The 24,981-nt window shown below is 46.6% G+C and overlaps 1 protein-coding gene and 2 long non-coding RNA genes across 3 annotated transcripts; 1 reads left to right on the forward strand and 2 right to left on the reverse strand.

Moving 5' to 3' along the window:
* Positions 1 to 320: 320 nt before the first annotated feature.
* Positions 321 to 5,605, reverse strand: LOC149362505 (uncharacterized). Its single transcript, XM_089568318.1, has 4 exons — positions 5,599 to 5,605; positions 2,266 to 2,446; positions 937 to 1,037; positions 321 to 500 (listed from the first exon to the last, which is right to left on the reverse strand). Exons 1-4 carry the CDS (start codon positions 5,603 to 5,605, stop codon positions 424 to 426), a joined length of 366 nt encoding a protein of 121 aa, XP_089424444.1. The 3' UTR covers positions 321 to 423.
* A 4,556-nt stretch (positions 5,606 to 10,161) lies between these two features.
* LOC149362506 (uncharacterized) lies at positions 10,162 to 16,929 on the reverse strand. The gene is made up of 3 exons (XR_016288508.1): positions 16,637 to 16,929; positions 13,015 to 13,106; positions 10,162 to 10,282 (listed from the first exon to the last, which is right to left on the reverse strand). It is a non-coding gene; the product is annotated as an uncharacterized LOC149362506 (long non-coding RNA).
* Positions 16,930 to 18,186: 1,257 nt separating this feature from the next.
* LOC149362507 (uncharacterized) lies at positions 18,187 to 23,190 on the forward strand. Its single transcript, XR_016288509.1, has 3 exons — positions 18,187 to 18,417; positions 21,237 to 21,328; positions 23,066 to 23,190. It is a non-coding gene; the product is annotated as an uncharacterized LOC149362507 (long non-coding RNA).
* The last annotated feature ends 1,791 nt before the right edge of the window (positions 23,191 to 24,981 follow it).

The following is a 24,981-nucleotide window of genomic DNA, read 5'->3' on the forward strand; positions in this document are numbered from 1 at the left end:
AAAGGGACGAGAAACACTTGACTTCCATCTCATTACACCTCCCTTCTTGGAAAAACGCACGCGTGTGGAATGGCAGCCGACAATATCGATACGGAAGGTTTAGGAAGTAATTGTGCTATCTAACATCATTCTTGTGCCGTGTATTGAATTCTCCATGGTAAATATAGCGTATCCTGAATAGGTCTCTAAACGGGTCCTGTATATATCTGTGTAGAGCTTACGCACGATCGATCGAGCCGCTCGCGCGAAAACATGCAACTATGATCACACAGGTAATTATGTTGCATGCCTGTTAACTGCAATCAACGCATGTGACAAAATTCAGGGGGGAACATGAGAGCACATGCGCGCCTTCATTTATTCAGCATAAGTGGGCGCAAGATCGCGCCGCGGGGAAATGGAATTCTTTTTTCTTCAAATTCTTCAGCGCCTCTCCCACTTGTTCTTGTACATTTTGAGCCCAAAAGTCCATGGGTGAAGGCAGGGCGCAGCACTGTGCACTGAAACAAAAGGAAAACACACACATGTTGTAGCAGCATTTCCGCGGAAAGGAACATGTTTGTGCTGTGCACGTACGTACGATTCGGCGGTGTCTGTGCCGGATGCAGACCGCGTGCGCATTTAAAAATAAAGTACCACGCATGCGGACAGGAGCTGTACATATAAAAGATTGAAGGTTCTGTAATTACACCCCAGTCAAGCACATTCGACCCTGCAGCGCATTAAACACACCATGCGTGCAACAATTGTTAGAGGAGTTAATTGTTGGCGGTTGAGCAAATAAATAGACGCGTGTCTTGGTGCTTAACTTGGCGCTGCTTCGTTAAGTCCAGTTGCACAATTCACGAAAGGAAGTCATTGACAAACAGAACTGCATGTTGATGAAAGTCAGCGCTATCTAATAGGCCAAAATGACGGGAAAAATCATGTCCTCACCTCTAGTCCTTTCCCTCGGAGTCCCAGTTACTTCTTGCACTTGTCGCAGGGGCATCCGCCGGTGGCGCACTTGCACTGCGTGGTGCACGTGCACTTGGGGTCTGTGGGATATAGGAATATATTAGCAGTCAGATGTGCACGTGGCCTCGAATTTACGAGCGCGTTCACAGGACCCGTTTCGAGCCATATTCAGTATACGCTATATTTAGCATGGAGAGTTCAATACAGGGCGCAAGAATGATGGTAGCTAGCACAATTACTTCCTAAACCTGCCGTATCGACATTGAGAGTTTCCACCCCACACTCGCGCGTGCTCTTCCAAGAAGGGGAGTTGTAATGAGATGGAAGTCAAGCGGTCTCTCCTCCCTTTGCATGTCCCGCAAGACGAAGGTCACCTAGGTGTACTGCGCAGTAGGCCTCGGAGATCGAAAGGCGCTTGGGGCAAAGTACGTAACTCGCTGCAGAGAACCTGCCACAAATAGATAGTGTGCGTATCTGGGTCAACACAGACGTCGACGTTGTATGCCTTGACTTCGACGTTGCTCGTACAGGGGGTTCAGGAATACAGGCGCCTAACGTAGAGGTAACGGTGAGTAACCTTGACAGAAACCACTAGTAAACCCATATGCGGTTCGATATTTATTGCGTTGCTTTTGCGCCAGGAGGAATGATTTAGTTCTTAGAAGAGTCAGTAATGCAGTAATCCCCCCCCCCCCCCCCCCTCCCAGAAACCTTTGGGCCTGAATCGCACCGGCGCACAGTTTCCCCTTTTAAGTTTTCGCGAGGCTTGAGTTGAAGCATATGCGGCGCTTCCAATGACGTCACGAGTGACAGGCATGGGATGACGAAGCGACTTTGTACGCAGTGTATACCGTATTTCCAGGGCCGCAAGTCCGGGCCTGAACACTGACAAACGAATACCCGTACACTTCCGCGAAAGAAATTCATTGGTCCCTTTTGGGTTCACTAAGTTGGTAATATGCGTGTAATTATATTACTGAGAATACGCTATTTGCTAAATCGAACCAAGGTCGGCTGCACCCGTATAAAGAGGGCTACGACTTTTCTCACTCGAAGCAAGGGGCACCTGCGTTCGATTTAATTTATAGAGTGCCCTGTCAAAAAATCTGCCGCAAACTGCCGAGATACGTTCGTTTGCTTTCCAGCAAGGAGAGAAACTTAGAATCGACACAAAACTTGAGCCTATCACGAGAGTCCTAAGCTGAACATTCAGGTGTTCAGTCAAAACCCGATCATTCAAGTGCAAGTGGTCCGATTAGTTCTGCATCTCCACTTTCAGAACAGACGAAAAAATATGTTGGAACTTACCTCCACACTTGCAGGCACGGTCCATGGTCCTTGGAGAAAGGGTTGGTCTTCTTTCCGCTCTTTTCTTCGCACGAAGCCGGCTTCTCGCTGACGGTGATTTTGAACAGCGCGCCGCGACTTTTATAGCAGGTTTTCGAGCCGCCGTAGCGCCGTGTGCAATGCGTGTCTGATTGGCCCTCGCCTTTTTAGTGCCGTGCGCAAACCGCGTGTGCCATGCGCAAACAACAAAGCCAATCAGAATGCTGCGCTCGGGGGAAACACAAAGCGGACAGTGGACTGATAATCGACCTAGCAAAACCACTCTCCTCTATCGGGCCACACATTCCAAGCTGGGTAGAGGGTGTTGCCGCAGCGTGCCGCCACCAGTTGATATCCAGACTGCTGTCACGAAGTTTCGAAACTGACTTTACAAAGAAGAAAATGAACCTCCTCTGCTGATAATCTGGTTTGCAGGTAAATGCATTCTGACACGAAAGATGTTACAGATTTCCCTGCTTTCGCTCAGATTAGGACTGTTATGATCGTTGCAGCAGAAAAGAGAGGGGTGATAAAAGCCTTCATCAATCTGGTTCGCTCAAAATGACACTAACTAAAAACCGTTGTACGCAGCCTGTAGCAAACAATCAACTGCATGACTAGAGCGCTTTCGTTGCTATCAAGAGAACTGTTCTGAGCATGGTTCTGAGTTTATTTGTTCGTGTTACCGACGCTAGCGACGCGCAGCGGCGAAGGCGATTTTTTTCTCCACATTTGATTCGGGCAGGAAGAGTTTCTTGGCTTAGCTGCGCAGCTGTTAGCAGAATTTCTCAACGGGCGTAGCATCTCCATTGGCGGAAGTATTTGCACGATTTGCACGCGGTATGCTACGCTTGCGCACGGCACCGATGAGGCGATAGCCAATCGCGTATGCCTCGCGTTCACCTCCGCGACGACTCACAAGGGTAAAGTTGAAGCGCGCCTTTCAAATAGTACCAACGGCAGAAAGCTGGCCCCACCGTTCAAAATCGCAGTGGTGGTTTCTACGAAGGTGTTCTTGCAGGGCCACGGGCTCGGCATTATCATCCAATTCATATTCTTCCCGTATTTTCCAAATTAAAAAAATAATTCTTCAGCGCTTGACTTCTTTTTCTAACAAGTACAAAATCCGAACTAGCGCAGTATGGTCTCGAAAAAATAAATAAACCGAGTTAGCTTTACTTGCTCTAAAGGAACTGATATGACAGAATTTTGCAAAAACGAATTGGTGTTAGGCATTTTTTTTCGATTTCACGAAAGCGTTCGTCCTCATCAACCACGGCATTCTCCTTCAGAAGATGTAATACCATGGCTTTCGTGGTGAAGTTCTCTCTTTAATAGCTTCTTATTCAGAACGTCAACCCAATTTGTCGACATTCAAAGGCATTGCTCAGGCGTAAAAGCAGTAGCTTCGGGTGTTCCTCGAAAGAGCATTTTAAGGCCCTTCCTGTATTTTAATTTACGCCATTGATACTTTAAATACCGATAAATCTGCTGTCTGTATTATAAACGCCGACGACATGAGTGGACTTTTTTCAGGACAATCGAGCATCAATTGAGCCGATGGAGCAAACAATACATTAGCATTAATAAACACTTGGGCCACTGCGAATAATCTAAAAATTAACGTTGAAAAGACTAAAGCGGAATCTTTCAACCACGACAAAAAGTGCTCAATCTTCCATTCCTTGAAATTGATAATACTGCAATTGAATTAGTTCCTCACTTTAAAACCCTCGGAATAATTTTTTCTGAGAATATGTCATGAGGCAGCCATGTTACGTATACCTTGTCCGGAAACTTTCGCGCACGACTGGCTATTTCTTATGCTAGAGTACCCGCCTCGCATTCGGGAGGTACTGGGTTCGATCCCCAATGCCGCCGGGTACCCACCGGTTTCTTTAATGGGTGCAAGATTTCACCTGGCCTAGTACTAGCTTTTATTTGGGTGAACTGCTTGGGAAAAGGGTCTTGGACCAAACCGTTGCGTTGGAATTTATGCTGTAAGACGTGGTTCACAGTTGCAGCCGGTGGCACTTGCACTCACAGGGAAGATCTGACACTCGCTTTTAAGCGTGTGCGCCCATCCACACGCAATCATCTTATTGTCAATAAAAACCATATTAGTTCACACCTCAGTCAGCGTCAGTATTATTTTAGAGACCGCTTTAAGGCGCGCCACAATCTTATTTTGGCAAGCTAGACACAGGGAGTCAGAATGAGCAAAAATGACTATTAACTCGTATAATGCAGTAACAACGAGCTAGTGAGACATAACATATTTTAATAACATTTTATCAGCTCTTTAAAAATTGCGAGCCGAATTCACGTGAGAGCAGTGAGCGTGCGGCAATACGTGTGCACACAGCTTTTCAGTCCCTGTCTGGTATATGTCATAAAGACCATCCTCTTGTCGAAGTTATTCTGGCGCAGATACCTTTGTAATGTCCCTCATGTCCCCGTGTGCGAGTAGCTTCGAGGCGCAAAAAAGAGAAAGAAAGCTTCAGTACTTATCACATAGCTCGTAAGCTGGATCTACAAAACGCCGCACGCATCGGTCCATCCCATCTTCTATATATAACGTCTTTCAGACCACAAGAAGCTGCCAGCGAGAGTTCGGCCACATAGCTTCAAACAGCCCCAACAGCGCGAAGCGCATGTACTACTACACCACAGCGGGTGCGAAGAGTGCACAGTCGTAAAAAGAGTATTCATTTCTCATGATCTGTTTTATGGTACGCCTCTTATGTTTTATACTTCGATCCCTCTATATACACCTGCATTATTGTTTCGTTTGCTGAGCCTTGTGGTGACATCGCCGCTTGACAACGTCTCCTTCGTTCGCTATGCCGGTTCATGCCTGGGTCTAAGTCGGAAGACCGCTTGACTGAAGCTTGCACTCTGAAAGGAAACATAAGCGAAGCTTGATATGTTATTACAGGTATAGTACGGCTCACAGGTGAGCTCATAAGAATTAACGGAAGCAGTGAATCTTCGTCGGCCAGTATACCGCGCACAAGTATAGAGACCATTACTGTGTGCATGTGGAGCTATAGGTATTTTTCAAGGAATAACGCATAAAAAGCACTGAAGTGAAGCATATGACAGAAGACACGCATACGATTAGGATCGTGAATATGATTTCGGGATACAAATGAGCTCTCGGAAGAGATACTGAAAATTGGTAGCGTACATGCCTTGCTCGTAAAGAGGAGCTGTATTGAAAAACTAACACACGGGCAGGATGCGTTTGCTAAAAATTACCCAAGGATGCCCGTCAGGGCACTGTGATATCGGTTCCTTTAATTTTGGGCTCACCTGACATGTGTAGCAACCAGCGTGTAACCATGCGAGCGTTACCTCCCCATGATGGGGTAACACAGATGGGAACACAATGACAATAGAGATTATAAATACCAAGATAAGGGCGAGTCGAAAGAAGATTAAGCAGTTCACGTAAACCTGCTTCTCTTGTTTTCATTGTATGCACATTGTTCTACGATCATATCAATAACTAAAAATTTTAGACGCAAACATATACCTCTGACAGCTACTGGCAAAGCGTTAAGCAGAATGAATGTTGCAAACTACACGTGTGAATTCTTTTGTGTGTGTGCGTGTCTGCGCTGAACCTCATTAGCGTTGAAGTAAAAAAGAAAAAGACGCAGGCTCGTAGCAAAGATCTGAAGGGGACTGCCGTTTAAAGGAAGACCCATGTGAGCTGAACACTCTGATATTCTATGGACATTAAGAGCTCGTTGACATGCAGTACACGGCGTTAGTGTACACCTCGCAAATTCTTCGGACTGGCAGCGTCGATTTAAAGCTCCAAGAGAACAAGCTCTCGCCAAAAACGAGGGGAAAAGGTCTGGCAAAAAGTTGGCTCGTGGTTTAATATTGAGAGCACTTTACAAATAAAATGTATAATCACCACTGACAAGCCGTGATACTTGGTACCTTGCTATGGAACATTTGGCGCAGCGTTGAGTGTTTTTCTTGGGATGTAAAGTCTGTAACGCAACCGACGTGCATTTGACGGGCGGTGAGCATCGAAGTTGCGTAGCTTTCCATACTTAAGTGTAAGCTAAAGCTGGTGGTGGCAGATGTTCTTCTATCTCGCGACCTATGAAGGAGCTATGGCTAATGTGGAACCTAGCGAGCGTGCGATTTGACAGACTTCTTTTCGATGCCCATTTCTGGCAAACGAGTTAGACGTATAATTGAATATGCATTGCAATACCTTTCACGCAATAAAAACTTTCCAAAGTTAACGAACTTATCTCAGCCAGGCACGAACAGGAGCACAGGTATAAATAAAGTCAAATACATGAACGGAGGTGTTACTGCATTATGACGCGATAGACCCCTTGCGTGACTGTACTTCGACATGGCAGCACTGAAAATATCACCTCAAACTTCAGAACACAGTACCACAATAGACTTCAGCTCAACTTTCAGAGGTTTACACAAGAACAGGTATTTCAAGTGCAAGTTGTCTGGACCATTTTATATATCTATTTTCATAACAGAGAAATATCTGGGCAACTCACTTCCACACTTGCAAGCGTGGTCCATTGTCCTCGCAGAAGACTTCAGTGCTTCCTCTCTTTTCTGTGTTGGGAGTCAATTTCTCGCTGGCGCTGATTTTTGAACTGCGCGCCGCGGTTTCTATAGTTCGCTCAGAGCCGCTTTGATGCCATGTGCTATGCTTTCCTGATTGGCCCTCGTCTTATCGGTGTCATGCGCACGCGGAGCTCACCCTGTGCAAAAACTGCCGCCAATGGAGCCGCCAAGCTGCTCGCGGAACCCAGAACAGAGAGTGGATAGATAATGGCGTTTGCGAGGCCATTCTCATCTTTTGGAGCACACATGCCGAGGCTAGAACCGGGCGTTGCCGCAGCGTGCCGCCAATGGCAGCCAATGACAGCCAGTGGTGTAGACGTGATGCACCTCACCATTGGCAGCATATTGCATCCAATTGTGAGGTCCGGTCGCTTGAAACGCTTGAAAGCAGCGGGTATATCCAAGTGACCACTGACAGAGGGCGGGAAAGACACTAAATGGAGAATGAAAGATGGGCAGATTATAGAACACGACCCCTGGTGTTAGCCACTGACTGTGAAAGAGGGAGGGAAGAGGGCATCGTGGTTTGGTTTCCCGGCCCCTCCATTGCCAGCCTTGTGATGGTCAGCCTCTTGTTGCGAAAGCAACACTACGCGAGTCGCCGAGCCATTTCGCGGAGCTGACGAAAGGCCATAGTGCGCATGCGCGAGGAGCTGTGACGTCACACGGTGCACAGCTGGCGTGCCGCCGCCGTCGCTGCGCGGGGGACTCAGAGGTGCCGCCGCCCCGCTCGCCAGTTGCGCATGCGCAGTAGCGGCGCATAGCCAGCGTGCCGGGGCCACCGCCGCTGCCGCTCGCTCTCCATCGCCTCTCTCTCTGCTCGTTGCTTTCGCAATCCTTCAGGTTTAACCAGAGCTAAACCACTGGCAATTTTTTATGATGATTTCATTTTCAGTGCCACAAGTACAGTTTATGGAGTGAGTGCGGTGACTAACATGCTTCTTAAACACGAGAAAGGACTGAGACCAGTTCCCTAGCATTTCCAACCAGTTCTTTTTTTTCTTTTTCTTCTGGATGCAACCAGCTCCCTGCGCTAGCTAGCTTTAAGGCTATTAGGTCATTCCTCAACTAAGTTCGAAGCTTCCGCATGGGAAAACAAAAATTCTATTGGGAATAAATTCCTTGAGTTTAATTATTGTATATTAGCAGTTAACTATTTGTGTACAGAATGAATTAAAAAAACTAATAGTTGCGCCAATCTAATGGCAGAAACTGCTGGCTTCTTTCTTACAGATAGAAAACAAAGCTCACCGAGGTACGGCGCAGTAGATCTTTTCAGCAAAAATGCATTAGGAAATGTTTCTCGCCACTGCAGTGTCGTGCACAAGGGAGAACGGGCCGTGGGCGAAAGATTTGCCTCATGTACTCGGCCAGCTCAGCGAAACTGTGGCTGCTGGCAGCAGCACCAACAGAAAGCGGCGGAGAAAAAAAATTAATTGTTTAAATTTTGAGGTTCCAGAACGCGTGATGAAGAATACTGTCTTCACCGTAACACGAATAATCGGTGGAAGGGTGCATCACGTATGCGACGCTGATATCTTGCGCTGTCCTCTTAAGTAGGGAGGCAAGTCGTGTTGCTCGCGCTCGCTGTAGTTTGATTTTGAACTCGCATGTCAATTAACTATGAAAGCTCGATTACAAGCATGAACAGGTTGCATATGTCAAAACTCGTGTCTTTTTTTAAGGCGTAGAAAAGCGGCGCGGGATCAGGGATCAAAACACTGCCATGACGTTCACAAGCAGCCTTTCTGCGGTAAGGCAATTATCCCCTTTCAACATTTTGCATTTCGTCTCCTAATGGTACGTTTGGTAAGAACTGTCCCTGGCCCGAAGCATTCGCGGCAAAAAGCGCGATTACATTTATTTTGTTTTTAAAACGCGTCTTTCTTCTGTGTGCGGCACCGATTGTGTGTGTTATGTCGTTATATAATACGAATTTAAGGACGAGGCCTTTCTCAGAAAGTGAAAATAATATTTCATATCTCCATAGCTGAAGGAGTATAAAGAATATCCTTGCAGCTCCCCAACTGCAGCGAGATGCTGATGTGGACTTCATGCGTGCATCGTAAACTTTGGTGGGCAGCCAAGTATATGGACTAGACATTGCGCTGCATAACAAGGATCAGTGCTCCATATAACTTTAGTTATTTTGGTCAGGTGATGAATAGTATTAACAATGGCTGACGGAGCATAAGCTGAGGTACTAACGCTCCAAGCGCAACAAACGCTAGGAGATCACGAAATAGAGAGCGGAGTTTTGTGATTTGTAATAATTACCAGGGCATAAAATATAGATTTAAAAAGCGCCAAATAAAATATGAAGTCTCAAGATATGCAGCTCGGCGCTCTAACGCTTGATCTGTGCCTAATACGCGCTATTCGATGGGGTTATAAAAAGTAAGCAATGGGCCCTGCTCTACCGAAGGCAGCTATCTAGATTCTGTTTAAAGGCTTAAATAATAATAATAATAGTAATGTAATAAAATTACACAAATATTTATTCCCTTTATAATGCAAGGAAAAGCTGCAAAGCTGCAGCTTGAATGTGTCTGAGGCCCCAGATACAGGCATGGCATACAGCACATGGACAGACACGAGACAAATTAACACATACACGCGATGAACACACATAACGGATGAAACACCGCTGAAAATCTGACACAATGGCGCAAAATTATTCTTGCCCTTTTAATAAAGAGATAAAAAAAGTTGTCGATGTATATCTTCTACGTATTTATCTGCACAAAATGCATACTATGTGCTATTTGTTATGGTATGCATGCGCTATAAATTGCGATAAATTATTGGCACTGTTTACGCAAGGATCCATGACATGGAGAAGAAATCAGTATGTGCAGCACTTGTGTGTGTGTGCTGAGGGTAGTAAATTAACATGTGTGTTTGACCTGATGGCGCAGCACAAAAACGGGGCGCATACTTTTTCGCTATGACTGATGTGTACTGTTTTTCGCTTTCTGCGGCTTTTCGTGGCTAAGCAGGTTGAACATAAAAATACTATACTTAAAACTTCAATTTCATACTTTTTATCCCCGTCGTAAAGTTAGGTCCATAGTCTCAGAATTATTTTTAGAGCTTCACGCTTTGTGCGCAGTTTTACTAGGATCAGTCAGCGTGATTTCTGTTACTTTGCTAGACTCGGTGATTGCGAAAATATATGCAGTTTGACATTCAGACACGTGTCGTTCCCATAATGTTGAATGGAACACGCGAACACCATAGAAGAAACAATCAGAAAAGCACTTTTTCTTATTTTTATTGGCATTCAAAAGCCAGAAAGACTTGGGCGTCTCTTTTTTTTTCGCCGCGGCCCTTCGGTCCTGATGCCGACTTGAAGCATGCTTGGCTCAAGCGCTGCATTCTAAAAAAAAAAAAGACAAGAAATAAGAACAAGGCGCGGTTACCCACAGTGAAGTAGCCTATATAAGCGAAATAAATTTGTGACATCGCCTTACATTGCGCATTCAGAAGTGTCGCTAATATTTTTGATACAGAGTGCTTGAAAGCTAAATAAAACCTTAGCGTATTAAAAATTCGCGGAAGATTTAGATGTTGGTCGATTTATATTGCCGCGAATCTTTCTACTCTTTGTTTGTTCATTCTTCAAAGCTGCCGGCGCGCTGCTTTATCGCTTTCTTTGTGCAAGACGCGACCAGATTTATCTCGATTGATCGCATCCAGGTGGAGCCGATTCTAGGTCGTTCCATACTGTTGTGGTAACTTTGCCCGCCGTATCTGGAAAGTTCGCTATCGGCTCTAAGTTGAGCACGGCCATGAGCGGCGGGCATTTTGTTCGACGACCGCCGAGCATGCACGCTTGTTGCTTTTGCCGTCGCTGAGCCACACTCAGTTCATTGTGGGCGCAGGTCAGCCCAAAAACAGGTTCTTTGGCAAGACTCCTGTCGCTGTCTTCCTGACTGCCTGGATAGCCGTCACCACTACGTAACGATATATAGCTTTAGGCAAACGAGCAAAACCCAAACACAGATACCAACGGAACTCATGCGGCCACAAAATCGCTAGAATTCTATGCTACCCCTCAGCTTAAGTTAAAATGGCAGAGTTCGAAGACCTCGAAACGAGATATAACGCCGACATTTCTCCTTCAAACGTGCCTATATGTTCCTCAACTTTCCGAAACCACACTAAAATTATTCTTAGGAATCCCGCTGTTCTGCACAAAGGTATTCAAGCGCTTACCTGTGCTGGGTTCTTTATTTTAGAATAGCATGACTTGAATGAGTAAGAAGTACCCTATTTTCCGTACAGTAGCCCGCATCGGGTGCATAGTCCGCAGGGAAGAATATCGGTTGAAAATTAATTTTTGGATCTTCCACAGATGTTTAAGGAAAGCAGCCCATATCCGTGCACTTTTTTTCATCCGTGTGAAATTCTTTATTGACCGCTCGGATCGACTTTGTTGCTAGCGGACACTTGACTATACACTGAACTTGAACGCTGACAGAAAGGCTCTTCTTTTAGCAGCCATCGCAGCCGTTCTTCGAATCGACTTAGACGACCTTAGTGTTACATCGCCGCTCGTGGCTGGATTCGCCGAGGATTTGAGCTTGTGCTCACAAATCTAAGCACTAGAGATAGCCTACTCTAAGTACCCAGAGAAGCATTTGCCTGCATAACGAAACTGACTGCATATCAGAACTAATTTTGCAGTGTTACTTAGTACAGCAAAATATCGCAAGCGCAGCCGGGTCCCGTCTTTTTTGTTTACACTGACACCTGCGCTAGGCTTGTCTAGCTTTAGCAAAATAACTTGAAATATTAAATCATGCACAGTCAGCTTTTAAAAATTTGTACTCCGCTGACAACAGCCCATAAAATGTGGCACCCATTAATAATCTGTTCTGTCGACTAGATAGCTGAAGTTAGTAAGGATGCTCTGTGCTTAAGGTTCTGTGACGTTGCTGAAACACCTTGCAGGTAGTGATAGATCTGAACACTGTGTAGAGATGCATGAAGAAAAGTGGCACTACCTATTATTGGCTGGTGGTCGGGCGCCGTTTAGAGCAGCGTCATGTTGGTATGTGTGATCTTAGGTTTTGTTATTTTTGCCATTGTCATTGCAATTTTTTTTTGGTGAACGAGTGCATTGTTTTTCACTACTTCCCACGTCTTTCACCGTCACCAATTATCGTAATGCTCCACAATGCGTTGCATACATTTCCTCGAAGAGTATGGCTACCGAGCGTACGTTTACGAAGGCATGTTAAATCGAACTACGATGTCTAGATTTCATTGCGCGGCAGTCAGCGATAAATGAGCATCGCTTGCAGCTTGTGAAATAATGGCGCAGACTAAGGGATGCGGCTGCCTAGATCAACGTTTCTAGATAAAGACAGTTGGAAAACCCTATCCGGGTATGCGGCCCCTTTCTGTCGCCGATTTCATCTCAAAGAGATTTGAGCGCCATCTCTCGGGTTCTGGGAGTACCGCGTTTGTTTTTTATGGCCTCCGTGACCAGCTCGAGCATCGGCACTTTAACACAGCGCTTGATCTCAGAGGCCACGATTTCTCTTCACCGCCGCGGCGCCCATTGACTGCGCTTGGTCACTGTTTGCTGCGCGAATGATTAACGTTAGTTCGCGCCTCGCATCGTCTGCGCCGGGGGCGACTGCTTCTAGCGAAGTCCGCGTGCGCTCCACGTCTGGGGTACGTGAGGGCAGGATGCTCGAGGTTGAGCTTTTGGCTGTAATATCGAAAAAAAACTGGAATCCCTTCTTTCCTCGGTTTAGAGAAACATGACATACCGCTTGCCTCCTTGCAGTTTATGTTGATAATATGCCTCGGGTGGGTAATATTCCTTAAATACGTTGTTTTTTTAGCGGACGCGAGCCATCTCCTTCCGACAACCCTCAAGCTGGGAGTAGCAGACGACGCGCTCATCCTAAAGCGACCGCAGCGCCACCGCCTAGACGGCGATCGCGTGGGGCCGCTCTGCTCCCTGGCTCGCCGGCGCAGTTTCCCAACTGTCTTTATCTAGAAACGTTGGCCCAGATATAGGCCTATGTTCAGATATACAAACTTGCAACTGGCAGGATGGCGCCTATAGGCCTGTAGGGAATAGCGGTGACCCACCTGGTGTTTCACGACGCCTCACTTCTTGCACCTGTCACAGCCGCATCCGCCGCTGGAGCACTTGCACTGCGTGGTGCAGGTGCACTTGGGATCTGCGAGAAGATTAAATGAGACACACTTGGTTATGAGAGACAATTCTGGGGCGCGTTGCACAGGCAGAAAAATACGTATAAAGAAATGCTAGTCGGATACGACTTATGAACGAAGCGGCGCATTAACATCAAAGGAGGCCCTGTAAGCAATGGTATCGAGTTATTTGGTTGCGGCTGACTTTTGCTGCCAGCTGCTATTAGGCACATGCTACTTTGCATGCAGGTACTTAGACCTTTGACCGTACTTTGTCCATTGTTGCAGGTGCATGCAGGTATTTTGACCGTAACGTAAGATCAATGACTCGATGACATAAGTGGGAAGGCCTCCGTAGACGACGATTTCCCACTTCGTTCTAGAAATGTAACCGACCATAAAACGCGAAGGCGGTTGGGGATGGTTGTTATCCTGCGCGTTGGTACGACTCGACATGCCTATTGGCTATGCCGAGTTATAGCCATTGTACGCTTCGATACATCGGAAACCAGCACGACAGCCAGGGCTCTACAAATGGAGAGCACTTTAGAAGCGAGAGTGCCTGTCTATTTAAGCTGGGACGCAGCTTGGAAACGAATGGCAGGTTACCCAACCGGTTTTATGACAGCCTTGCCGCTATTCCTAAAAGCAATGTTTAAGGGAGATTTCCGGTGTTTTGAATTGTTTCCAGTCTCATGCCCAACAGAATGCTAGGCATTCGTCTAGGAGTTGAATGCAGTTCTAGAATAGTGCAGCTACGTGTGTTTTTGGAGCGAATATGTAACGTCCACTTGCAAGGTTTTCGTCGAAGAACTTCGAAAAGAAAAAAAGAAACGAAGTAGTCTTTCCCTCGTAGCGCGCATTTTAAGGCAAACGCCTTTAATGCCTTATCGTTGTCGACAGAATGCTGCCACCAGAAGGTTATCAGAAGACGTGTCACGCTTTTTCTAGTCAGACCAGAAAAAAAAAATCCTTGTGTACGATGGTATCCAAACCACCATCCTTCCGTTCCGCAGCCGGGCGTGCTAATGGCTAAGCTACTTCCTGCCAACGCATATGCAGTTATCCTTGTCTAGGACGCTGGAGAGTGCCTCCCAAACGGATGCCTCCCAAACGCCCTCCAGTGTCTCCAGCATTTAAGATTCACAAACAATTGTGTACTTAATTAACATCTTAACCACACATAAGTGACACAAGCAGCAACACCACGCTAAAGGCTTTCTCCTCACCGCACTTTAGGTCAACAAAGTGCCCCCCTGAATTTTGGCGCCTACTGTGAACTCTCTATAAGCTCAGTCCAGAAGCCGACATTACCGACTATATATGTACAGGTGCCGTCAAAAGTAAATGGAAGGCAATATTCACGAAAAAATTTAATCATTGGCCCCCATTTCATGCATCCTTGAATACATATGTGCAGCCTAATTGTTATTTTGCGAATTGCACTGTGCACCAACAAGCACGGGCCATTAAACTTTAGATTTAAAGAAATTAAATTTTTTTGACAAAGTCGCTTTCTATTTACTTTTGACGGTGAGTGTACCTCCCATTTGCGTGTTACGACTTTATTCGTTTACGACTGCGCACTAGAAAACGTACTTATGGTCGTATTGTACGGTCCGCCGAGAGCTTCTTGACGTCTGCAAAGCCTCCCGAACGCGAACTTTAGGCAATCTCGCGTGGTTGATATGCCTATTGATAAAGCCGGCACTGACTCCACATTCGTGATTTCTACATTCGTCGGCGGACGAGGCCTAAATCGGTCATACGGCCATCATGCGTGCACGGCCACGCCCGTCTGAGACAGCAATTGTTACATTTTCATTGGCGACTGGAGCGAAATGGCTGTAAAGTCAACATGACAAAGGGTATTACATGATATCACTCCTCATCAGCTGGGTGATCTTATCTTATCACGGCAAGGCCGCCCCTTGCACTTTCATTAAGCAGCTGGGTTACAAGAATCAATACAGAAATAGCTTGACGGCTCGTCCCACTTCCGGTGCCCTGCTAAAGAGATCGTTATCGGTGTGCACAGACAAGGGTCACGTCCGGTATCAAACAACCCTCGATATGTGCTGTGGCCGGCATTCAGCCATTAGAATAACTTCATTGACTAGAGAGATTAAGATCCCAGTAGGTAGATCGCCTGCTCGGCCAGGGCTGACAAGTTTTACAGCTACGCCGAATGGAGCAGAACGGTACAAGGAGGGAGAATGGTTTAAGAAAAATAAAGTAAGGTTTGGGCATTGGCGCAGATGAAAGTACGCGCTCGGCAGTGTGTGAAGGACAGTATGGGTGATTTGGGTCACTGCGGGTCCTGAATAAAGCCTATGCGGTGCTGGAGGACACGTGATTTGTGTTTTTGGAAGAGTGTGAAGAATCACGAGTTGCAATCGACGCGCATAGTCCGCATGACGCGTTAGTGACCAACGGACGGCACTGTAAGCGCCCAACGCGTCAGCCTCTCTTTTGTCGTTACGGGCCCTTCACAACTCTGTCATTGTCTGCTCAACACAATAGCCAGGTGGTCGAGCCCGTTGTCTACCTAACCTTGAGGCTACCCTCGATAATGCTTGAGAGTTACCGTGTTGCTAAGGCTGTTCGATAAGTACTCGTGAAATGTAGCAACTCGGCTATCGGCTGTAAGGATATCGGCTGTAACTGCTCCTCCTGGCGCAGAACGAGAGGCAATCAGCCAAGGTCTCAATGTGGTCATAGTTACAATGGATAGCAGACAATTCAAACGGGGACAGCGAAAAATAACAAACTGCGTTGCACCACTCGACGCTCGTATAAATGAGACAACGTTTCCAACTCCTAGCCGTTGAGATCGAGGAATTTTTCCGGCTTTAAATTGGGCACTGCTTTTAGTAGAGCTTTCACTTTGGTACTATATGACCGGCAGTGGTCTACAGGCCTTGCTAACGAAAGCGATTTTCGCAAGATTTTCAAAAAAAAAAAAACCGGCATTATGGTCACAGCCGTCGGGACACAATTCCATTGATCTCGGAAGTCAGCAGCATTACGCTTTCCAGACTTTATAGACGCCTTATACTACATATTTATTGCTGTTGACCTTATATTACGTATCTGACAGCCGCCGCGGTGGCTCAGTGGTTATGGAGCTCGGCTGCTGACCCGGAAGACGCGGGTTCGATCCCGGCCGCGGCGGTTGAATTTCTTTGGAGGAGAAATTCTAGAGGCCCGTGTACTGTGCGATGTCAGTGCACGTTAAAGAACCCTAGGTGGTCGAAATTTCCGGAGCCCTCCACTACGGCGTCTCTCATAGCCTTAGTCGCTTTGGGACGTTAAACCTCATAAACCAACCATAAACCAACCAACCGTATCTGACAGCGTTAAAGCGTTCAGCAACATTAAAGCTGTTAAAGTCGGATATCTATGTTGGCTTCTGAGGCAACCTTAGGCCACACCTTGTGGCAAAGCTACAATCATACCCCGCACCATAGAAGTGGTTTCAGTACCGCACATTCAAAGAGGAAAAAAAAAACAACAGAAAACTAGCCGATAATGGTAGAGAAAACACAGTACTGACCTCCGCATTTGCAGGCTTTGTCCATGTCGCTTCAATGAAGATCGCTGTGCGCACTTTCTCTCCTTCTCGCCTCCTGCGTTCTCTAAGTGTATTTAATGCCGTCGAACAGTCCCGCGGAGTCTTTTATAGCCATGTTGTGGCGATGCTTGGGGCTGTGTGCAAAAGCAAACCGATTGGCTCCGTTTCCGATGCGCGCGTGAGCGCGAACATCCTGCCGTGTGCAAACGCTCCAGCCAACGGCGATGCGGGATCGGGGAATACGTGCGTTGTGACGCTGAGTACAAACCGTAGACTGGGAAACTCCTGGTGAAGCCACTCTCCCTGAACGAATCTTATCTCGGAGCTCTTCTCGTCATCAGGTGTCGTCGCCATGCAGGGCCCCCGTTGACGTCACTGTCGCTGCAACTGCCCTCATCTGGCCAGCGGCGTGAACTCGAAGCGTTCTTCATCGGTGATGTAGCGTTTTCAGGTTATCACAATCTTCGGAAGCGAAGGGAGGGGCATTCTTTTATTTAGGTGATGAACTGCTTGTGTTAACTTTATAAAACAAACTTCGACATATAAAAAGCTACATCGTCGCACATTTTCTGCACATTGCTTTTGTACGATAGGACATTTGGAGTGCAAAGCGGTGGCCGTTATTTTGAGCTTTCTGGAGGATGTAATCGAGAGGAAGCTGCTCTAGAACCGATAGCCTTCCGAAAGGCATCTACCATGAAATGTAGTTTCTGTAAGTAACGGCAAAAAATTTTTTTTAGAGTGCTTAGCTTGTTCCATCGGGGGCTTGATTAACGAGGCTGACGACTGGGAGAGTTGTAAGTGACTCATCTTAAAACCAGCCAAAAGACGCAACATAGGAAAAGAGAACAAAACAGGAGAGAGAGAGCGGCTAACCGTTCCGTGAAAAAAATAACAGAGACACCGAATTTCGGTTTGGTTTGTCGAGGTATAACGTCCCGAAGCGACTTAGGCTATGAGGGGGGTCGTAGTGAAGGGCTCCGGAAATTTCAACCACCTGGGGCTCTTTAACGTGCACTGACATCGCACAGTACACGGGCCTCTAGAATTCCATTATCTGTTTGCAACAGCATTAGCAGCTGGTGACCACAGTTGAAGAAGGGTACTCCGACAGCGCTGTGGTGGCTGTGGCGAGAGAGAGGCCTCTTATTGCTTACTGCATGTGCGTTTCTGGAAATTCGAAGCTTCATAGAAACCGCGTGAGATGGGCCCTCATTCGGACCCTGGAAATTCGGCCGTTGGAGCCTAGACCATCTTTTACATTCGACACCTCAGCTGCCAGCTTCGCAAGATTTCTTTCGCCACCGATGAACAACGCTTCGACTTCACGCCGCTGGCCAGAAGAGGGCAGTTGCAGCGACAGCGACGTCAACAGGTGGTTGCACTGCGACGACGCCTGATGACGAAAAGCGTCCCTCGATAAGGCGAGCTATTTCGTTCAGGGAGAGTGGCTTCACCAGGAGTTTCCCAGTCTACGGTTTGCGCGCAGCGTCACAACGCACGTTTTCCCCGATCCCGCATCGCCATTGGCTGGAGCGCTTGCACACGGCAGGATGTTGATGCACACGCGCGCATCGGAAACGGAGCCAATCGGTTTGTTTTTGCACACAGCCCCATGCATCGCCACAGCATGGCTATAAAAGACTCCGCGGGACTATACGACGGCATTAAATACACTTAGAGAACGCAGGAAGTGAGAAGGTGAGAAAGTGCGCAGAGCGATATTCATTGAAGCGACATGGACAAAGCCTGCAAATGCGGAGGTGAGAATTGTGTCTTTTCTGCCGTTATCGGCTAGTTTTTTTTTCTTCTTTGAATGTGCAGTATTGAAGCCGCTTCTATGCTCCGGGGTATGACTGTAGCTTTGCCATGAGATGCAGCCTAATGTTGTCTTAAAGGCGAACATCAATATCCGACTTTTTTTTTTGTTTTAATGCTACTGAGCAGCTTAAATGCGGTGAGGTAGGCAACATATACAGGAATACATCTGTGTTCTAAGTTATCGAAAGCTCTGCTATGCGTAACCATGCCGACTTTCGAGATAGAGGGAACTGTGTGCTGACGGTTGTAGTCATAAGGCAGATATTTTTTTGAAAATCGTGCGAAGATCGTTTTTGTTACCAGTTGCTCTAGACCGCTGCTCGTCGTCTAGTACCTAAGTGAAAACCCTAAAACAAAGGAGTGTCGAATTTCAAGCTGGAAAAATTCCGCGATCGCAATGGCCAGGAATTGGAAGCGTCGTCAAACCTATACGATCTTCAAACAATGCCCTTCGGCACGCGCGTTCGCGACCAAGAGAATAGCACATATTTCTTATCCCAGCGCAGTCTATTATTTGCCGCTGTCACCGCTTGGATTGTGTGATATCTACGGCAACTTCCATAACACAGATCTCGGCTGATTGCATCTCGTTCTGCGCCAGGAGGAGCAGTTACAGCCGATATCCTGCGGAGAGGGGGGGAGGGGGCGAGGGGTTGTGGAGAGTTTCGACGTTTCACCACTCCTTAGCGAAATCCCCTAGCAACACAGGAACTCTCGCGCATTATTGAAGCTGTAGCCTCTAGGTTAGGCGGACAACTGGCCCGGCCACCCCACTATTGGGCTGGAAAAACAACGGCAGAGATGTGAAGGGTGCGTTATGACAAAAGAGGGACGATGAGCGTCTGCAGTGCCGTCCGTTGGTCACCAACCCGTGATGTGGACTATGTGCGCGGAATGAAACTCGCGATTTTTCAAATTCTTACTTTACCCGACTTTACTAGGCAACCCCAGTTACCCCGATGATGATGATGATGTCCTAAGGATTAATCATGTCTTTTCACATCTTCGTCCTCGTCGTTTTCTTCGCGCTTTGTTGTCAAGGGTCCAAATCACCCGTATTGTATACTTTCCCTCATAGCGCATACTTTTGAAGAGTAACACTGACCAAAGCAGGCTTTATTTTCCTTAAACAATGCCCCCAATTCCTAGCGTTCAGCTGCATTCGGTGGCGCTGCAAAGCGTGCAAGCGCAAGCCGGGGAGGTGATCTGCCTACTGCGATCTTAATCTCCCTCCTCAGTAATGTTCTCCGAATAACTGAACTCCGGCCGCAGCACATATCAAGGGTAGTTTGATACCAGACGTGATCATTGTCTATGCACATCGATAACGATCCCTATAGCAACGACCGGAAGTGGGACGAGACGTCAGGCTATCTCTAGGCTGATCTTGTAATGCAGGTGCTTAATCAAAGTGAAAGGGGCGGCAGCGCCGTGATAAAGTAAGATAACCCAGCTGATGAGCAGTGATATCATGTAATGCCCTTTGTCATGCTGACTTGTTTACAGCAGCATCTCTCAAATCGCAAATGAACATGGAGCACTTAATTGCCGTCTTACGCAAGCGGTGTTGCATGATGCCAACGCGGCCGCTTTTGGCGTCGTGTGCCAACGAATGTGCCAGGGGAGTTAGTTGCTGGGCTATCTGGTATTGTAGATTTAAGTTCATAGTTTTGCAGCGAAACGGCACAAGGCCAAAGGAGGTCAGAAGGAGGACGAACAGAGCGTCTTTCTTCTTACCTTCTCTGGCCTTGTGCCGTTGCGCAGGAATACTATGAACTTAAATGTGCCAGTTTTATCAACAGGCTTATCACCTACGCGAGATCGCCCATGGTTTGCGTTCAGGAGGCCTTGTATACGTTAAGAACCAATAGCCACTCGGACGTTTTCTGGTGCAGACTCGTAAAAGAATAAGGTCGTATTACGCGAAGGAACGGTAATCTGCATACTCTGCTTCTGGATTGGGCGTATAGAGGATTGACACGAGAGTCTGAAAAACGCGCGAGGAGGGAAAGCACTCTCACTTTACTTTCTTTTATTTTATATTATTCATCGGCGAAAACCTTGCAAGTGGACAGTGCACATTCGCTCCGAAAACACAGATAGCTACACGGTTGAAAGAAACTGCTCTTAACTCTTTGACGCATGTCCAGAATTCAGCTGTGCATGAAACTTCACGCCATTTTGTTTTTAAGAACAACGACAACGCTTTCGTGAAACCGTATGCGTAAAATGAACCTCCTATTGGTTTCGAGGTGACATCAAAGCTGAAATAGAAGAGCACTGAAAGAGTGGTCCCCATTGCTAGAGAGCACGCGCGCGTGAGACAGGGAGAGAGAGAAGCTTTTTAATCGAAGTACAGAAAATTCAGCCGGCGTTTAAATTCTCTGACTCGTTGCTCTGCGTCAGGAAGGGATTCGGGGAGAGAGATGAAATGAGAGAGGTGTAGGAAATGGGACTTCAAAGTCCAGGCGTAGAATGGCTATAACTCGCCACAGCTGGCAGGCATGTCGCCGAGTCATTGCTTTCACGTTGTAGTTAAGAACGAGCTAGCACGCACCTACTCGCGGCTGGCTGCTAAACAGTTAACAGCAAGCCAACAATTCGATACCATTGCTTACAGGGCCTCCTTTGATGTTAATGCGCCGCTTAGTTCTGGAGTTTTATCTTTCTAGCATTTCTTTATACGTATTTTTCTGCCTGTGCAGAGCGACCCCGCATTGTCTCTCATAACCAAGCGTGTCGGATTTAAATCTCCTCGCAGATCCCAAGTGCACCTGCACCACGCAGTGCAAGTGCTCCAGCGGAGGATGCGGCTGTGACAGGTGCAAGAAGTGAGGCGGCGATCAACTGCAGGTGCGTCACCGCTATTCCCTACAGGCGTATAGGCGCCATACTGCCTGTTGGAAGTTTGTATTTCTGATCATTGGCCTATATCTGGGCAGCCGCATTCCTGAGTCTGCGCCATTATTTCGCAAGGTGCAAACGATGCCCCCATGTATAGCTGACTGTCGCGCAAAGAAATCTGTGCATCCTCATTCCATTTAACGTGCCTTTTGTTGCCTTCATAAATGTAAACTCGGTCGCCATACTCTTCGAGGAAATGCGTGCAGCGCATTGGGGAGCATTGCGACAAGCCGTGGCGGAGGAAGACGTCGGAAGTAGTGAAAAACAATGGACTCGTTGGCATGAAAAAATGAATGATGACGACAACAATAACAAGACATAAGATCACACATACCAATATGACGCTGCCCTAAATGGCCCCCGACTACCAGCCGATAATAGGTAGGGCCACTTTTCTTCGTGCACACACAGTGTTTAGCTCTTTCACTACCTACAATGTGTTTCAGCAACTTCACAGAACCTTAACCATACTGAGTCCTAACTAACTTCTACTACAGTCTGCTCTATTGAACATATTAATTACGCGTAGCGTATTTTCCGGAGTATAGTCAGCGGAGTATACACGTTTAAAACCTGAAATTTCGCAATCTGCGGACTATGTATGGGTGCGGACTACGCATGATTCAGTTTCTTTTAAATATTTTGCTGGATCCGAAGATGCCGAGTGGGGCTCTCAAAGTAAAAAAAAAAAGAAAGGGCACACGACTCCAGCGGAGATATTTTGCCGTGCTAAATAACGTCGCAAAATTAGCTCCGATATGCAATCGGTTTTGTTATGCAGGAAAATGTTGCCGATGGTACTTAGAGTAGGGGCTCTTCAGTGCTTGGATTTGTGATCATAAGCAGAAAATTTCAATGAATAACACCAGGAGTGGCGATGTAACGTTAGGGTCATCGTTGTCCACCTTGAAGAACGGCTGCGATTGCTCCGAAAAGAAGGGACTTCCCGGCAACGCTGAAGCTCAGTGTAGTCGACTGTGCGCAAACAGTGAAATCGAACCGAGCAGGGGCGAAATAATTCCACAGGGATGAAATAAGTGCTCAGATATTAGCTGCTTCTCTAAAAAATCGGGAGAAGGTGCAAAACTTATTTTTAACCGAAATTCGTCCCTGCGGACGGGGCGAACTATCGAAACAAAAACTTTCATTCAAACTGAAGTTTGCCTCTGCGGACTGTGCGCCGTGTGCGGACTGTAGACCGGGAAATATGGTACTCCTTTTTTCATACAAGTCATGCTCCTCTAAGCTAGATGTACTCAACAAAACTGCGTACATGAATACTTCTTTCAAAAGCAGCGGATTTGTAGGAATAATTTTACACGTATAATGTGTGGTCTCGGAAAGTTGAGGAAAGGCCGTATATATCGGCGCGATATTTTGTTTCGATGTGTGCAGGCACTGCCATTTTAATTTAAGCTGACGGGTATCATATAATGCCTGCGCCTTTGGGACCTGCGAGTTTGGTTGGTATCTGTGTTTCGGTTTTGCCCGTTTTCCTCAAGATGTATGTACAAATCTGCCAACATCGAAATATTCCGCGAATTTGTTGTGCTTGTCATTTTTATCTAACTTTCAGGCACATACGTGTATAAAAATAATATCGACACATCTAAATGAACGATGCAACGCGATGTCACACATTTATTTCGCTCATAGAAGCTTATCCTTCTCTTATTTCATTTTCAGAATGCAGTGCTCGAGCCAAGTTTGCTTCAAGTCGGCATCAGGAGGACCAGAAGGCCGGGGCGAAAAAAAAATGGACGCCTAACTCCTTTTGCCTCTTGAATGCCAATAAAAAACTATAAAAATTACTTTTCTGGTTGCTGCTTCTATGGCGTTCGCGCTGCGGGCTAACCGCGGTGTTCCAGTCAATATTCTGGGAACGACACGTATCTGGATGTCAAGCTGAACATTTTCTTCGTAATCACGGAGTCGAGCAAAGTAACAGAAATCACGCTGACTAATCCTAGTAAAAATGCGCACAAAAGGGAAAGCTCTGAAAGTAATTCTCAGACTATGCACCTAATTACGCGACGCAAGCAAATCAACGCCCACAAAATATTTAAGCCAGCAGTACGAGCGAAGACGTTGCATGACATCGACAACATTCTTCGGCTTTGCGGCGGGGATATCAAGTACGAAATTCAAGTTTTAAGTACACTATTTTTAAGCTCAACCTTGCTCAGCCAAGAAAAACCGTAGAAAGCGAAAAACGGTACACATACGTCATGGCGAAAAAAATATGCGCCCCATTTTTGTGCTGCGCCATCAATCAAACACTCCTGTTAATTTACTATCGTAAATGCATATACACAAATTCTGCACAAACTGATTTCTTCTCCATGTTATGGGTGCTTGCTTAAACAGCGCCAATAATTTATCGAGATTTATAATGCACGCATACCGCTGCACCTAGCATAATCACCTCGCATTGATGAAATTTCTTTGAGATAGCCCCATGATTTCAACGCTTTAGCTATTATTTAGATAAGTGCCATCACGAAAGCCAATTGCTTACTTTTTATATTGGTATCAAATACCGCTAAATAGGCACCGTTCAAGTGTGCGCTCAGGTCTGCATAGTTTGACCCTTCGGATTTTATTCAGGGCTTTTTAAGCCTGTATATTAAGCTTTGCTGGTTATTAGCAATAACAAAACTGTGCTGTACATTTCGTGATCTCCTGGCGTTTGTAGCGCTGGCAGCGTTATGATCTCAGCTGACGCTGCCCCACTAAGTCATGGCAAACTATCTCTCGCCTAATAAAAAAAAAATTTAAGGAGGGCGCTTAAGACTACTAACGTGGTTTGAATGCGAAGGCGTTGTTTTTATTCTCTTTTTATTATCATTTATTTGTTTTTAATAGTTCCCCTCCTTTATAATGACACACCTACTCATCAGCAACAGCCGCAAGGCAACGCATATACAAGGTTCACCTTTGTTCCCCCAAGAAGCAACGCGGTTTTGGGGCGTATTGCTTGCGTGCTCGTCTCGCAGTCCGGAAGCTCTAGGTTGAATTTCCCGGCACCTTCGGAAGACATTCCACTTTTCTTTTCGACCGTGACGTTATCTGGAATTGATGGGACCATTGTTGCTGGCCAACGCTGCTGGCCCGAAAGACGCGGGTTCGATCCCGGCCGCGGCGGTAGATTTTCTATGGAGGCGAAATTCTAGAGGCCCGTGTGCTGTGCGATGTCAGTGCACGTTAAAGAACCCCCAGGTGGTCGAAATTTCCTCAGCCCTCCACTACGGCGTCCCTCATAGCCTGAATCGCTTTGGGACGTTAAACCCCATAAACCAAACTTAACGTGTTGCTGGTCAACGCCAACGCCGGATTTCGTTGCCATGAATCACATAATGCTTATGTGGAGCACCAATCCTGTTATGAAGCGCAATGCTTAGTCCCTATTCTTGGTTACCCACCCAAGTTTACGCGAGGCCATTAAGTCAAAACTAGAATGGCGCTACATTTGGGGAGATGGGCGGATATTCCTTATACTCCTTCAGTTGTGGAGACACTAGATATTATTTTTTTTTCTCTTTCCTGTCATTGCTTTATACGACCACGTAGCCACGTATTCAGTACAACACAGAGGAGAAAAC

Source organism: Amblyomma mixtum, chromosome 2, assembly GCF_055824585.1.
Source record: "Amblyomma mixtum isolate Tamu chromosome 2, ASM5582458v1, whole genome shotgun sequence".
In the NCBI taxonomy this organism is placed as follows: Eukaryota; Metazoa; Arthropoda; class Arachnida; order Ixodida; family Ixodidae; genus Amblyomma; species Amblyomma mixtum.